Raw genomic sequence first — 17,186 nt, 5'->3', positions numbered from 1 at the left:
AAATATTAGTTTGTAGGAAGCTCCTGGGAGCATGGATCTTGTCCTTTATCTGCTTTAGAAATGCACTCTTAGATGGCATTAAAATAATCATGTTCTTTATATAGTTTTTTTAACTTCTAAGCAATGTCACTCATTGCTTTAGTGTGAATTCTTCTGTGGTCTCTAATACGGTGTTCTGTGGCTTGGGTGTACTTTTCAACCCATTACCTTTCAGCTCACCCTCTGCGTCCACTTCAGTTAATGAAAATCTAGAGCATTGACTTCAAGGAATCTGAAGGGACTGCAGCATCTTATAGGGTTGGTCCCCAAATGTGAATACCTGAACTGTGTATTTGTTATCTCATTAACATGTTTCACCTAAAATATTCCTAGTCTAGAACAAAAATTGACCAATTGTACTTCTTTAACAAAACTGTCTCTGAAATACCTGATTAGCTGGTATTGATTTATGCCTGCTTCAGGATTTTGGAATTGCAATTTATGAAAGAGCTGAAATCTTGGTCAAGAAAACTGGGATTTGATGGTGTTAGAATATTATAAAAATTATTTTATTTCTGTAGAATTTTCTAACTAAATTCCTAGCAGATAATGTAGTTTTTGTTGTTGGTGGTTTTGTTTTTTGTTTTTACTGTTGGAAAAATTTAGTCAGTGCAGCATAATGTTCACTATAAACGTGTTGTCAGGTTGATAGGATAAAATGAATGTTTTATTTTTTAAGCATGTAGGATATTACCTGTAATACTTCTAAAGCAATGCAAAGACTCTCACTAACTTCAGTGGGAGCTGGATCAGGCTTCTAATGATATAGCTGAAAGAGGCAGTTTGCCACAGTGATTGGTATGTAATGCTTCTGATGAGAGGAAAACATGAACAGTGCATTACATGGCATTTAATTACACATGCACAGTGTAAATAACATACAGAAATGGGGAGAAATGAAAAGGATCTCTGCAATTGTAAATGGAAACAAGACTTTAATAATAATGTTCAGATTTGTGAGTAGTTTACATTTGCATTGTTCGAAATTGCCTTTTAAACTTCTTCTTGCAGAACTTGGCTAACTTGATGTAATGCTGCCTGTTCAATTTTTCCTTAACAATAAATGATTTATAGCTGTCTCTTCCCTATCATCTGGGTTATAGCTTTTGCAGTGGTTCATTTGCAGAGCAAAAATAAAGCCTGAGCACAAAAATAGAGAAATGGACTTGCTCTTCCATGGCTGGTTTCTGTAAGGTGTGAACTCTTAGGGTACGTCCATACTACCCGCCCGGATCGGCGGGTAGCAATCGACTTTTCGGAGTTCGATATATCGCGTCTCATCTAGACGCGATATATCGAACTCCGAATGCGCTCCCGTCGACTCCAGAACTCCACCACCCCGAACGGCAGTGGGGGAGCCGCGGACGTCGATCCCGCGCTGTGAGGACGGGTAAGTAGTTTGAACTAAGGTGGTTCAACTTCAGCTACGCTATTTGCGTAGCTGAAGTTGCGTACCTTAGTTCGACCCCCGCCCCCAGTGTAGACCAGGCTTTATAAATTCAAAACGTAGTTTCCCTGGGATATTTTGCATGGTGCAGTGTTTTGGATTTTGGAACAATGGCGTATTTCCTTTGGTTGGTAAGAACTGATTTAGCACAGTTTTAGAGGAGATATGCTTATAGAAGTTCTTTGGCCATTAAGTCAGTGCCAGTGTATTGAGCTGTGCAAACAAAATGCGGTTAGAAAAATATGAGGAACGCAAGTCAAAAGTGAAGGTAAACAAAATAATATTTGACCTCAGCTACACTGAGAGATAGCAAGGAGAGCTGAGTGAATAATAATATTTTGAATCAACCAAAACATTTTAGGTCAACTCAAAACATTTTTTGGTGTTTTGTTTTGATTTGCCCTTGTCTGTGTATTTTGTTTTGTTTTTTAAATTGGCCGAAGTGGAAAATGAAATGCTATTTTATAATGAAACCTCCAAACAAAATTTTTGAATTGGTTGAGATGAAACATTTCAACTTAAAAACACAATTTAAAAAATAAGTTTTTTTTGTCACATGGCTTTATTTATTTCCCCCCAAAACTATTTGTCAAATTCCACACAAATTTGATAATAGTTTCAGAGCCCCCAAAATGCATCTTTTGGCAAAATGTCTATTCACAGAAATTTTTTTGCACTGCTGTAGTTTCGTGGAAGCCTGTGATTCATTATGTGAGGCTTCCTGATGCATAAAATATTAAAAAGTGAGACCATCTTTAGTAATACACTGCTCTGCAGCTCCACTTAGCGTAGAATCCTCTGGACACTGGTAGACAGCCTTCTGTCCTCTGTGTGGGCCACACTCTGCCATAGATTCTGCACAAGCTATTCTTACTGAAGTCAATGGGAGCTGCACAGATATTTTACTATAGCAAAAATTTGCCCTAAGAGCAAAAGCCAACTAAAAAGTATCTGCGCTACATAAAAGCTGATATGGAATAAAATCTATTCTTCACTGCATATTGTTTTTACCTGCGCCTCTATTTATTTATTTTTATTTATCAAATTATTGCAAATCTTAGAATTTCACACTTTTCACGCAACATCTAGTCAAATTAGCTCTTTCACATTATTCAAATGCATCCTCAACCATCAGAATTTGTATCAGAACTGTCCCTATTAAGCAACAGCCGTTGCCTTTGATTTACTTCAATGGAAGAGATTTAAATGACGTATCACTGCCAATCGAAGACCGGATCCTGCAAAGTGCTGAACGCTATCAACTCTTAGCACCTGGCAGGATTGGGCCATTGGGGTGTCTTTGAGAGTGTACAACATTGAACTTGCTACCTTACTTCGTCCCACATGTCACATTCTAGCACAGTGAAGCTCGTTTACTCAAGCCTTTATCTTTTGGGTGACAGCAAGATGTGTAAAGAATTATCTCCTGGAATGGCGCTGTATATTTATTTATAAACAATATTACTTCAATCTCTGCATATTTACTCATAGATTGGGTGGTGGGTACATTTAACAAATGTAAAGAAAAAACAAACGTTCAGGGTAAGCACATTATTCTATGGGCTTTTTGAGATATGATTCTGCAGCTTCCTAAATCTTCATATGTTATCTATGCTGACACTAGCCAGATTGGTTAATTCCCAATGGCTGTTCTATCTAATATCTAACAAAAATATTTTCTCCACACACTCACTGGAACAGGTAATTACTATAGCAAATGCAGACTAATTTGAAGTGTTAGTTGTTAATTAAAACACTGCCAAGGTGTACCATTGTCTTTTGGTGTAACCAAAGCTCCTATTCAGACTTCATTAATCACTTCACAGTTATTGTGTTTAGGAAGGTCAAGACAATTGAGATGCCATATCAGTCTGAAGTAAACAAATTCCTTTTCTCCCAGGTAGCATGCCATTTGCAAAAAGTCAAGGGACACACTGTACCCATGGGCATGGTGTCTCCTTTGTGGTCCAGTTCTCAGTGATAATTAAATGTTAAATTGGTACTGTCAATGCTCTGTAAACCAAACCAGGTATCTGCCCTTTGCTGGAAATTTAACCCAAACTTCCACGGATGAATTAGCGTGCATCATAATTAAATAATCAAGTCTTCCCTTTTAATTCACTTGGAAACAGGAGACCTCTCTTATGGAAAAAAGATCAGCTTTCTTGACAAGCTAATTAAGTTGCCGAACTGTCCAGCACAGTACATATTAAACTAACAGACGTTAAGCATGCTATCTCAACCTGTTCATTTTCTTATCATTTCTGCTGATCTTAAAGTCAAAATGTTTTGCCACTGTTGGTTCATCCATAGTTACAGAATAGTTCTTCTACTCCACCTGACTCATTTATTATGCATTCAACTGTCAGTCTCTCAGTTATAGCTTCGTCTGACAATCCTGTGTTCTGCACCTTAAACTGACATTAAAATAATACTGATTTCGATGCATACTATGTAAAATATTGTCAGTCCCTGTAAGTTTATGCTATTCACATATTTATCAATATTATCCCATAAATTGTTGATTTAAGATCGTTTTAAATGAGCTTTTTAAGCTCCCAAGCCATTAACAGAAGTTATGCAAACAATTAAAAATATAACAGTAAATGATATTCTTGTCCTGTACTATGAATAATTTTGCATGGGAACAAAACTATTAAAGTTTTCTTCAGTGATAATTACTAGTGGTATATAGTGCTACACGGTATTGTAATTCATTAAAGTTAATGCCACATATATGACAATATTGTACATAGTACAATAAACCAAAACTAGACATTAAAATTTCTGAAGCAAAAAGCTTTAATGGTTGTGTTTATATTCAAAATTTATATGTAGAATTTTTTTCTCATACTTTTTTAGTTTCTTGGAACGATAAGATTAGGATTATATTGTTCATCTTACAACAGCCAATTATAAATATTTTGTGAGACAAATTGACACAAACTGCTCTTGGATTACTGTGCAAAATCATTTCAAGTACACGTAGACATTAAGGTGTAGATGCATTGTTATAATACAGATATTAATTATAGTGTAGACGCAGAATGTTGATTTCACTAACTAATATTCTGGTTAGTCTTTTGATTTCTATGAACAATCAATCACCATTGGGTGCCCCTTTGTCTTAACTCTCAAAATAGCTGCAGGATTAGAGAGGATTAGTTTGTGCTGTGAATATGTAGAATATGTATGGAATATGAATATGAAGAATATGAATACAGTTGTGATGGGGTGCTACTCACCACTGCAGCGCCCCCCTGCTGAACATCTCCGGAATCAGCTCTGCGAGCCAGTGCTCCCTCTTCTGGTGACATCTCACCGTTGTCACGCTGCTTCAAGGACCCACATCACTCCCAGGATCACGACGTCCTTTTCGTGACACAGCCCTCTGGCTCTGCCGCAATCTGTGCTCCTCCCTTCTGGGGGACAGTATCACAGTCCACTGTCCAGCCACTTCCCTCAGTGGCTTCTGCAGCCAATTGTCTGGCCACTTTCTCAGTGACAAGGTAGGAGGAGGTGCGGAACCCAGGCCTGCCCACTACTCTGGCTCCTGACCCAGGGACCCTGTAGATGGCAGCCCTGTGCTGCATCCCCTCCAACCTCTCAGTTTCTTTCCCTGGGACACGTCCCTGCGGCCCTTGGCACCTCATTGCCCTTGCCTCAGCCTGCAGATCCCTGCAGCCCGCCAGGATTTGCCTTTAGCTCCCTGGGTCTCTACCTGCAGCACTGCTCTGTCTGGGGTGCTTGCTACCTTCAGCCTGCAAGGCAGTCAGTCTTCCTCCCTCCTCAAGCTCCAGGAAGTGACTGAAGCAGCTGTGGTCTGCAGCCCTTCTTATATGGGCCAGCCTGGCCCTGACTGGCTGCTCCTCTCAGCCCCTCTCTGATTGACTGCCTCCTGTGCAGCCTCCCAAGGCTCTATTAACCCCTTAGAGCCTAGTATGGGGCAGGTGCCCCATCACAAGGGTTTATATCATACTTGCATTACTTTGTAATAAACTCTGAAGGCAAGTCTGTTCATATCCATATCCACATTACTATACAGTATAAAATTTCCTTATGTATGTGCCTATCTACAAAACACGCATAAACATCATGTGGAAACTGGTGGATCATCTACAAAGTTTTATTGTACATAAATTCATTTTTCTGCTCAGTTGTTTTTAGACATAGATGCCTTGAAATACTTTGCTGTTTGGAAATATTATAGGGAAACTGGTTTTCCAGTAAAAGTGTTAATGTGAAATTAGTTATATACAGGTTGCGTATATGTATAAAGGTAATTTTGCAGGTTCTCAAGTTATTTAATTTTTTCCCTCATGCAGAGCATATCATGTCCCTAGTGGAAAAATTCTGGCAGTAAAGGTAAGCTATTTTAGTAATTTTCTGGGGGTTTTGTTTTGTTTTTTAATCTTGACTTTGGTTTCTTTCCTCTTCCTTTTTATAATTATTAGACCTTAATTTGCTTCATTGCATTAAACAACCACAGAACTTTACGTAGGGAAATCGCATTGCATAATCTAACAAATCAGAATGACCACAGAGCTCCCAGATGACCAGGTTTCACATGGTGGTAGCTAGGGGATTATTCTGCATTGTGCTTCAGGCACCACTACATTTCCCCCCGCCCCCATTTAGGTTAAGTGGGTAAACCTGAGAATAGCTGTGGTGTACCATGGGGATAAAAACCAGTTGGCAATGATTCTGCTTTACCACCTGAATCCTAGAATTACAGAAATAAGTGGTAGAAAGGTCTCCTAGGTCATCCTATTTGTTCCTCTGCTGATGCAGAAGCATTCTGTAGAGTATATTCTCATGTGCTTTGTGAGATGATTATTTCCCTTGGGAGATTATTGTGCTTTCTAAGAGATCTTGCTGTTCTGAAAATTTTCTTCATAGTCTTCCTAAATTTTCCTTTGATCATTTGTATCTAAGCGTGGATTTCCCTGTGTCAGCATTTTTAGAACCTCCACTGAAAGTTACTATTGAATTACTATTATTTATTAAAATAAGTGACAATCTGGACTGAAGTTTGACTGAAAGCTGTTAACAAATAATGAAAACTATTTCTGATTCCACTGCACCAAGTCAGCATATGTAGAGCTGAATAACAAATACAATTTTATATTTTAAAACAAAATATTTGAAAATAAGTTCCTCCTTTACTTATCAGCCAAGCTCTAAACATAGGGTTTTTGTGATACTACTAAAACTTAAAAAAAGTCCAAAAAGTTCAGGAAGACATTTTCCTTTTAGTGTTTGTTATGGTTTGGCAACTTAAATAGGTAACTAAAAAAAGAAAAAGTTTACTTAAATTAATTTATGGGAAAATTACTTAGAAATTTATGTACGATTAAGCCAGTATTGTGGCTGACTGCCATTCTTCAGCTGCTTTAGTTGATTAAGGTTTTCATTAGGACTCTCTTTTCTCCCATCCTATATCTAATCAATGCTTTTTCTAACATCGCTGAATTGTTGAATTTTATTTTGCGGGGGCGGGGGAGGGTGCATTTGCAGCCTAGCTTCTGAAAGCAACATGGCCACTGTTTGCTCGTGTGAATTGAAGTAAATGGAGCTTCTGGTTATGGGCCTGTGCTATAAGACCTCCATAAGGGAATGCTCACTGACTTCAGCATGTGTTCCATGCACTGAGGGCTTCAAGGATTGGGCCCTGGTTTTCTGTGCTTTCAGTCATGTATATTTTAATAACATTTCCCAGCTTTGCCTCTGACTTTTTCTGTGGGGCAGATAAAAAATCCTTTTGTATTTCATGTAAAAAAGATGAAATACATAATTACGTATTTTTATATGACCCTCTGAAAATTCCAGTGCACATGAGAAGAGCAAATATTTGCTGACTCCCTTTCTCAACTGGCTCTCTGAATGCAGGAAATGTTTGAAGTCTAATGAATCTCTGAATGAGAGCCCAGGACTCAGAGAGGAGATGAACTCAACAAATTTTGTGCATGCACACCGAACAAGTGTCTTTTTTTTTTTTTTAATTTTCAAGTATTGTGTTTGTCATTGACAAAACCCGTGACAATCAAATGGAAAAGACAAGAATTCGCCATAGTCACAATAAACAAACATGGGGATGGTTTTGTATAAGTAATTCTGAACAAGAATTTTAACAGGAAAAGACTTTTTTTTTTTTTAAATGTGCGGCTGAAAATGTTCTTCCCCAAGATTATTTCTCTTTTAAAGGCTAAAATGTTTGCCTGTTGAACTCTGCCCCCATCTCTCACTGTGTGGGATCCTGCCTCTTTCCATGTTCCTGCTCCCTTGAGAGAGATCTCTTCCAAGCCACTTACAGAGGAGCCTCCCTCCATCCCAGCCCTGGCACAAAGTTACTCAGGCTTCTTTCCCCATAGCCTGATCTCCTGAAGCATGTTGCCACTATCCCACTATGAGAACAGTCAGAAATTGTCTGCAAGAGGTGGTGGAGCAAGTGAGGGCACAGTTCTTGGAGGAGGGAGGGGCTTGTCAGGATTAACTACATGCAAGAGAGACTGATCTCCCCCCCCCCACCTTTCATTTGCAAGAAAACCTTTCCCTCCAGAGAACCTCACCTGGTTGTTTTCCTCAAGCCCTAAGGAGTTGACCAGTCTCCAAGGGTTAGTTAGTATCTTGTGGGTTTGTTAGCCTGGATTTTGATTGCTAAATGTTACTACTTTGATTGTCCTTATCAATATTAATTAAAATGTTCGTGTTCTCTGCCCTTTCAAAAATTATATTGCGGGACGTGCGTATTGTCGTGTTTATAATATCATGGTTGCAAACGTAGGAATCAGGAAACCTGCATCTCTGTCCCCGTTTTGTCACTAATTTGCTCTGTCACCTCGAGCAAGTCACTTACCCTGACTCAGTTTCCCCATCTAAAAAATGATGTTAAGACCTTTGTCCTGATAAAAATGTTGTGAGGATTGATCAGTGTAAAGCAGACAAATAATAGAGGACACTGTCATCTCTGAATGGAAAGGGCTACAAATGTGTAAAGTTATTCTTACATGAGTATATTTCTGTTAAATGTAAATATTACATAATGATTTGACAACCCAGGTTAACACTTGTGAAACCTGTTGATTAGATGCTTTGTCCTGATGGATAGACTTGAAAATTGCAAGTAGACTGAGCAGAAAAAAAATACATGTTTGAGAGAACTGAAGCCCTCTACACCATTAGAGTTTTCCATAAAAACTTTTCAGCTAGATAATGCATGGAGGATTTAATAGATTTCCTAATATTACTTATTTTCTAATTGGGGAAAAAATCCATCTAAAAGTGGATGAAAAATCCTAGCATTGTGTGTATTGTGGCTGACTGCCATTCTTCAGCTGCTTTAGTATTTGCTGCTCTTAAACTAGCATTTAAATGGACCATTTGATTAATCATTTGTATACTGACTATAATACTCCCAAATTTCCTTTGAGTTGTACATACTGTAAAAGACAATTATGTCGCCACAGATTAAATAAGTGAATTAAAACAGAATAGCAGCTTAATTTGACCTGTGATTTTGCTCTCGTTCCCTTTAGTGGAACGTATGCCACTCCAGCAAATAGATGAAGTCATCCATGACAGCTTGTGATGAATTGCCGTATTTATACTGGATATTTTAATAGCCTCACACTAATTTAAATTGAGCACAGAGTAAATTATAATTCAGTCACTTGACTGCTTGTATTTAACTTGACAACTCATCCTTATTTGTCCTGGAGGTGTAGTGGAGAGCAGAGGAAATGTGCACAGGTATTTCTCTTGGATTTAACCCTTCCTATTGGAAATGTTAAGTATTCAAATTCTCATATGTTTTACACTGCTTAGCATGTTTATAGATTGCTTTATTTTAAGCAGGGGAGTTGATATTCTTAATACTACTGTCATTATTGGGGCATTCTGTCATTCTGTCCGGAGGGAAGGAGCGTGGTGTGGTTCAAAGTCCAAGACTAGTAGACAAGAGATCTAGGTTCAATGCAGATATTACACAGAGTAGCTGTGTGACCTTAGGTAACTCACTTAAGGTATGTCTACACTGCAGTTCAACACCCGTGGCTGGCCCATGTTAGCTGGCTTGGGTGCAGGGCTGTAAAACTGCAGTGTAGACGGGCTTCAGGTAGAGTGAGGGTGTGTGTGTGTTGCATTTCTGCCTTTTGCTCCCTCTTCTTATTTGTTTCCTGGTTCTTTCTCCCTGAATTCAGTGTTCCAGTTCCTTTCCCTGTGTGTGTGTGTGTTCATAGAACCATTCTGTGCCTCAGTTTCTCATCTGCAAAATGGGAATACTACTACTTTCCTACCATGGAGTGGCATGAGGCAGAATTTATTAATGCTTATGAGCTGCTCCGATACTCCACTGTTAAGCATCATAGGTATGTCATTAAATAAAATGCCTCCTTCCCAGAACTCTCCTCTATAGCTCCACTTGTGGATCATCATCTGCTAATTTTGGGAGAGCCGCAGTTGGGTCAGACACTTGTGATCCACCATTCCCACTCTGGCTTTGGCTTTTCTAGAAGGTAGATAGTTGCAATTAGCACCTGAGTTTTTCCCCATTTGTCAGGAATGGCATGGTGTTAAATCATGTTTTTTTCTGCCTTGGGAAAAATTAGTTAGTCCCAGTTTAAGGCGTTTTCTGTGTTTAAAAGCTGTTTTGTTAATGCACACCACATTACACTTCATTTTAGTTACTTATTCAACTTGTGGTTACATATGACAGTAAATTTGTGTATTAATTTAAAGGTTATACGAATTAAAAAGTAAAACTGCAGTGGGCATAATACTAATATATGTAATTATAATACTGACTATTGTGATGTTTGTATACGTTTTTGTTTGATATTTTCTCAAGAAGATATACATGTTATGACTAATTTTAGTTTTCAATATTATATATTGAAAAAGTTGAAAACACTTGATTATATGAAAATGACAGTAATGGAGAGTAGTGTGCATGAAGCAATAAGCAGTCAGAAGCATGCAGTTGCAGATACCAGTCCAAGTCTGTTTGGCCGTGTAGCATTCTGCAGCAGAAGACCAACTTGATATAGTGGCTAGATCGAGCCGATTCCTCAAGTTTGAATGGATGTATCCAAAAGTTGAAAAGATGCTTTCTGTGCTTGATGAACTTGCTAGATGTTGATGCAATTGTTTCCCCCAGTTTTCCAGTTTAAACCAGGCTTAAGCTGGTAATTACCAGAGACCTGTCCTAAACTGGTTTTCCCCAGGAAATTGCCAACCCTGCCACATATTAAGGATTAACGCACAACTGTTTCCGTGAAATCAGTTGAACCGTTCTGCTCCTATATGTGAAGAATGGTGCTGAGTAAATTCACAGCGAGTTAATTTATACTTGATTAATTTAACCTCTCTTTCTGCTCTCAATATGTCCCAAAGGAGCAGGTCACAATTTTTCCTTTCTTCGCCACACCAGTCCTTTCAGAGCTGCTGCAGGGTTTATTGGCTGTGTGTAGAGTTTAAATTTCATTTTCTTTCAGCTCATTCAAGCCAGGTACATTGCAGTTGTGAAGGGTGCTGCCAGATCCTTATTTATTTTGCTTGTGTGTCAGTAGTAATGGGCATGGGAAATTATGTCCTCTTGGTGTATTAAGCAGTGTCCCATCTCACATAGACCTCTGCCACCTTCAAATTTGCTATCTGCAAACAAAACCTAGTTGTTGCAAGGGAACTATGCACAAAAGGAGCATGAGCACAGACAAAGAGAAAGCAAAGACAAAGAGAAAGCATGAGGTGGTTGAGTTGAAGATCCTGACAAAAGGCAGAAAGGAGAGCAGCAGAATACGGACCCTGGACTTGAGAAAAGCAGACTTTGACTCTTTCAGGGAACTGATGGCTGCCGTGATTGCAGAGCCTTTGGCCATTATCTTTATAAACTTGTGGCGATTGGGGGAGGTTTTGGACTATTGGAAAAAGGCAAATATAGTGCCAATCTTTTAAAAAGGGAAGGAGGAGAATCCGGGGAACTACAGAACTCACCTCAGTCCATGGAAAAATCATGGAGCCAGGTCCTTGAGGAATCCATTTTGAAGCACTTGGAGGAGAGGAAGGTGATCAGGAACGGTCAACATGGATTCACCAAGGGCAAGTCATGCCTGACCAACCTGATTGCCTTCTATGATGAGATAACTGGCTCTGTGGATATGGGGAAAGCGGTCGACCTGATATACCTTGACTTTAGCAAAGCTTTTGATACAGTCTCCCACAATATTCTTGCCAGCAAGTTAAAAAAGTATGGATTGGATGAATGGACTATAAAGTGGATAGAAAGCTGCCTAGATCGTCGGGCTCAATGGGTAGTGATCAATGGCTCCATGTCTAGTTGGCAGCCGGTATCAAGCGGAGTGCCCCAGGGGTCAGTCCTGGGGCTGGTTTTGTTCAACATCTTCATTAATGGTGTGGATGATGGGATGGATTGCACCCTGAGCAAGTTTGCAGATGACACTAAGCTGGGGGAGAGGTAGATACGCTGGAGCGTAGAGATAGTGTCCAGAGTGACCTAGACAAATTGGAGGATTGAGCCAAAAGAAATCTGATGAGGTTCAACAAGGACAAGTGCAGAGTCCTGCACTTAGGATGGAAGAATCCCATACACTGCTACAGGCTGGAGACCGACTGGTTGAGGCGCAGTTCTTAAGAAACGGACCTGGGGATTACACTGGATGAGAAGCTGGATATGAATCAACAGTGTGCCCTTGTTGCCAAGAAGGCTAGTGGCATATTGGGCTGCATTAGTAGGAGCATTGCCAGCAGATCGAGGGATGTGATTATTCCCCTCTATTCAATGCTGGTGAGGCCCAATCTGGAGTATTGTGTCCAGTTTTGGGCCCCCCACTACAGAAAGGATGTGAACAAATTGGAGGTGGGGGGCGGGTTCCAAAGAGGATGGATCTAGACTGTTTTCAGTGGTACCAGATGACAGAACAACAAGTAATGATCTCAAGTTGCAGTGGGGGAGGTCTAGGTTGGATATTAGGAAAAACTATTTCACTAGGAGGGTGGTGAAGCACTGGAATGGGTTACCTAGGGAGGTGGTGGAATCTTCATCCTTAGAGATTTTTAAGGTCAGTCTTGACAAAGCCCTGGCTGGGATGATTTAGTTGGGGTTAGTCCTGCTTTGAGCAAGGGATTGGACTAGATGACCTCCTGAGATCTCTTCCAACCCTAATCTTCTGTTGTTCCGATTCTATGTTCGGATTTAGGGGAGGACATGCAGCCTTTTTTTCCCCACATTTGGCCCAATTACAGTGCTGAAAGCCCTAAATAGAATGGTGTTATTCAGATGATAAATTATGGTTAAACATATGTTCCTCTTTAGGTTTTCTAAAGTCATGCCAACCAGCTCCAGCTCAGACACAATGGAACCGTGCTGGTCAAAACAGCCAGTTATACGTGTTTGAATACAGTTAAAAGTAGCCTCTCTAATAATGTGGAAAATGCAACATTTACTGTGGCCCCTATGTATTGGCTGCCTAATCTAGTGTTTCCTGGCGATGCCTTCTGGACTGTCACAGCAGAGCTGGCATGTGACTTTTGTAACTCTTTTTGTTTTAGGTTCCCCATTCATCATTTATTTGTTTGGAGTATATGGGGATGAAGTACATACAGAAGTTGTAGGGTTATCCCTTTGCAGGTCATCTTTAACATTATAATGCAGAGTCTGTATGTAATTATAGTTTAATTCAAAACAATAGGATGCCAGGTTTTGGGTGAGTGGATACTGGTGTTGAGTTTGAAACCAACCATGCTAACTAGTCAGTGTTTAGGTCAGTGAAAGCTTCAGTGAAGAGAGCAGGGAGACTTTTTATTGCCCTTGGTATGTAATAAAAGAAAATTAATCTTTATATATTTGAAGTAGGATTAAACTAAATTAATATGTTAATGGGTAAAACTGCTTCAGTGTTCCAGCAAATTATTTTAAGTTTTTCAGACTGAAAAATGTAAGTGAATATTGCTGGCAAATGACTATTGATCTAGAGAAGTGTGTTAAATGTTTCTTGGCAGCCCTATATTACAGTTACAATTTAGTTTAGTGAGAGCTTTTATAAACAACCCTAAAGCTAACTCTTGATCGGAACTATGCTTTTTTCTTTTACACGGACATTAATACTATAAAATGTATTTTTGGAAATGGTCTCTCTCTCTTTATTTTGTTTCATCAGCAGTATATGCAACACATAATTTGTGTACTGTTAATTCTGCAAAAGTACTGCTTTTACTCTGTAGTCCTAACTCTAAGATAGCATATGGGTGGGGAAAGTAAGACTAAGGATAACATGCCTTTAGTGTCAATCAATTTCAAATGTATTAGTGTAGCATCTTAGTGATTAACTATAACACTCAACAAAATTAGCACAAATATTTGTCATCACAATACAAAAGATAAAATAACAGGTTCAACTCTTCTCCTAAATTCAAATGACACGTTTAAGACACCCCATAAAATAATAAACAAAATTAAATTACAAAAGCTGAGAGTAAGTTGACCTGTGTAGGCCACAAAGAAAATTAACTTCACACAATTCTTTCCTTGTTTTTGACACCACTAAGGCAAATAGAGCAACTGCCTATATAACTGACCTATTCATGTTACATAACAAGTATTCTAATTTTTTAACCAATGGTGCAAAAGGCTGCTGCCCCAAGATTGAAGATAGCTATTTATTTCTCCAAAGACAATAAAAGTTACAAAATAATGAGTGTGGCAAATCTTCAACCTGGCTAGACCCACATGGGTCATAAATGGTTATGCCTTTCAGTGCCTCCCTTTCATAGGCACTGACTGTATTGTTTGAAAACGGAGAGCCATAAAAGCACTCCTTAGCTTCTGCTACTTATTCAGAACTTCCAAGGTATTACTCGAATTTCTAGATGGTCTTTAAATGAGGGAGTCGGGGAGACATATTGGTTGTGTTAACATCAGCCATATTCAATCATTCTCAAATAATCTTCAGCTCTAAGCTTAATTCAGATGTTCACATATTTACTTAAATTCCTGATCAAACCTAGTACCAAAACCACCCAAGAACGAAGTTCTCAGTGAACTTGCAAGAGCCAGGGAAACTTAAATTTTACAGCTGTTAGGCGGTTACTCCAGGCATAAGCTTGGCATCCAATGTAAATTCGTATTGTTCTTGGGGTATGTGTCATTGTGGATTCCACTGTAGGTAAATACATGCACAAGTTAGAGTCTTTTGAATAGCCTTGTCATTGGGGGCTGTGCATGTACCCTGTGCCTCCTTACGCTCCTATACAAAGGTGTAAAGGGTGGGTCTGCCATGGACCTCCTTTGGTTCCCTCTTACCCCCTATGGTTGCAAGAAGGAAGCTGGTGAGTGTCTGACCCACTAGTTCCTATATTTGGCTAAATTTCTCAAACTCTTCAATAAAAGCCCCAAGACTCTTCTGATCCATTGACATATGACTTCTGTGAATTATATCAACCCATCTGACTGAATGTTCACATGTCAGACCCCCTGTACACTCCCACTCAGTGTGGCAGATTTGAAACCTGTGGGGTTCAAGTCCTGTCCCTTTTGCAATGGACTAATTTCACTGAAAGATGGGAATAGCGGTGCCTCTTCTGCTTAGGAGCGTCCGATGCACTGAGCATATACAATGCCTTTCATTCTCCCCAAGAATGCGTCGGTTGTGAGACCTGTGGCTGAAGCTTCATCTCCTGGGGCAATATTCGAAGATTTCTTCAGGTCCCGAGGAGACTAGCTCCAGAATGCTGATCGTGAACAAGCCAGTTTTATCAAGCAACCCCCAAAATCAGCATCGAGACAAGACCTGGTATCGAGACAAGACCTGGCAATGGCACCGACACCTCTGGCACCAAAGCTGACTCCACCAGTGCTACACAACATTCAAGAAAGAGGAAGAGATCGTTCTGTCCATCAACTTCTCTGGACAGACCACCTATGCCAGACTTCCAGGAAAAAAACACATGGGGGCAGAACAACTACAACAGCATCCTGTTTTGCCACCAAAGGGCCAGTCATCCTCATTGCCCAATGAGGCATGTCTTTGGCACTATATCTGGTGCCAGGTGACTCCTTATGAGAATTGCTAAGATTCAGGCAATAGAGACTTCCTATTGCATATCAGAGAAAGCTTATAAGCCTTTTGATATTTTGACAGCTCCTGGGGCAGCCAGAATTGTGCTCCCCATAAATGGGGAACTGATGGACCTGAGCCATGTGGCAGATGCCAGCCATAATAACACTCACTGAAACGCGGGTAGAGAAGCAGCACCAGCTAGAGTTGGGAGAATAACTGTTTTTTTCGATTTGTTGGCAGTTCTGAAAAATAATAAAAAAATTAATTTGTGTCAAACTGAAACCAGTTTTTTTTTCCAGCATTTTCGGTGAATCAAAGATGAAAATGTTTTTGTCTGGGATGTTGCCACAGGTCCTGCAGGACTACACGTGGAGGTTGGAGCCAGAGTATGTCTGGAAGGGACTTCCCTTCTTGACCCCACTCCCTGATGATGACGCTCATCACAGACACTTCAGAGGCAGGTTAGGGTGCCCCTCTGGATCATCTGCAGATGCAGGGGACCTGGTCTCAGGATGATTTGAAGCTGCATCTGAACATCCTGGAGCAGAGGGTCATCCAGTGGCCTGCATTGTCGTAGAACTGGACAGACAACACATCCTGAATGTACTGCATATACAAGCAAGGAGGCACTCGCTTTTCCCCTTCATGCTGGGAAGCCATTAGACTATGCACTTGGTGTCCTCACCAGGGGCAACCCCTATTGGCTCTACTTCTTCCAGGAACCAGCAACAACCTGACAGACTTTTCAAGCCAGCATATGGTAACCAACCACAGGTGGTGACGGCAGATGTCCATCACAGCACCCATATTTTGCCAGTGGGGTATTCCCATGATAGAATTGTTTGCTTCAGAAGACATTTGCAAGTGCCCATACTTCTGCTCCAGAGGAGGCATAAGCCTGTGTTTTTTGCCAGACATCTTCCTGCGATGGCAATCACCGGGCATCTCTCCTGTGACTCCCCTGTTCTCCAGGGTGATATCAAAAATCAGACAGTTGATCCTAAAAGCTCCTTTCTGACTGCAGCAGTTTTGGCTCTGATCTTTTGCCCATGTTTATTCAGCCTCCCATCCATCTCCCATTCTGCCCAGATGTAATATCTGAGAACCACTGCCAGATATTGCACTCAAACCATGCACCTGACGGTGTGGATGTTGGCTGATTGAACATTGCTGACAGATTGTTCTCAACAAATTCAAGAAATCCTCATACAGAGCAAGAAACCATCTATTAAAGATTCACTCCTCCGAATGGAAATGAATCTCCATATGAGCACTCCAACAGAGCAGAGGCTCTGAAACTCAGGATACTCAACTACAAGCTGCATTTGCACATAGTCCTTGCAAATTCCATCTTGCAGCTATTTCGGCATGCTAGCTCCAATACAGTCATACTCGTATTCTCACATCCAACAGTATTGAGATTCCTCAAGGACTTCCTGCTTACTTACCCACCTGTTAGAGACCTGCCTTCTACATGGAATGTCAACATTGTCCTCCTAACACAGGTGGCCAGTCTGAGCCTGAGAAGGAGCCAGAATTTACCAATGTACATTGCCAAAGAGCCACAGTAATACATCAGCAGCTTCCCGCACCGCCTGATGAGCTGTTTTGTGGCATGCAGGAGGCTC

General features: G+C 40.3%; 1 protein-coding gene across 8 annotated transcripts in view; it reads left to right on the top strand.

Annotated features, from left to right (window-relative positions):
• Window positions 1–17,186, top strand: part of MAP2K5 (mitogen-activated protein kinase kinase 5) — a 191,762-nt gene that overhangs the window by 55,981 nt on the left and 118,595 nt on the right. For all 8 annotated transcript variants that reach the window (XM_039491615.1, XM_039491614.1, XM_039491613.1 and 5 more), the window contains one exon: window positions 5,812–5,851. In XM_039491615.1, coding sequence (XP_039347549.1) covers window positions 5,812–5,851 — 40 coding nt within the window. The remainder of the gene's footprint in view (window positions 1–5,811; window positions 5,852–17,186) is intronic.

This window comes from Mauremys reevesii, linkage group 10 (assembly GCF_016161935.1).
Source record: "Mauremys reevesii isolate NIE-2019 linkage group 10, ASM1616193v1, whole genome shotgun sequence".
Lineage (NCBI taxonomy): Eukaryota > Metazoa > Chordata > Testudines > Geoemydidae > Mauremys > Mauremys reevesii.
Note: the sequence above shows the minus strand (reverse complement) of the source record. Positions and strands in the feature narration are given on the sequence as shown.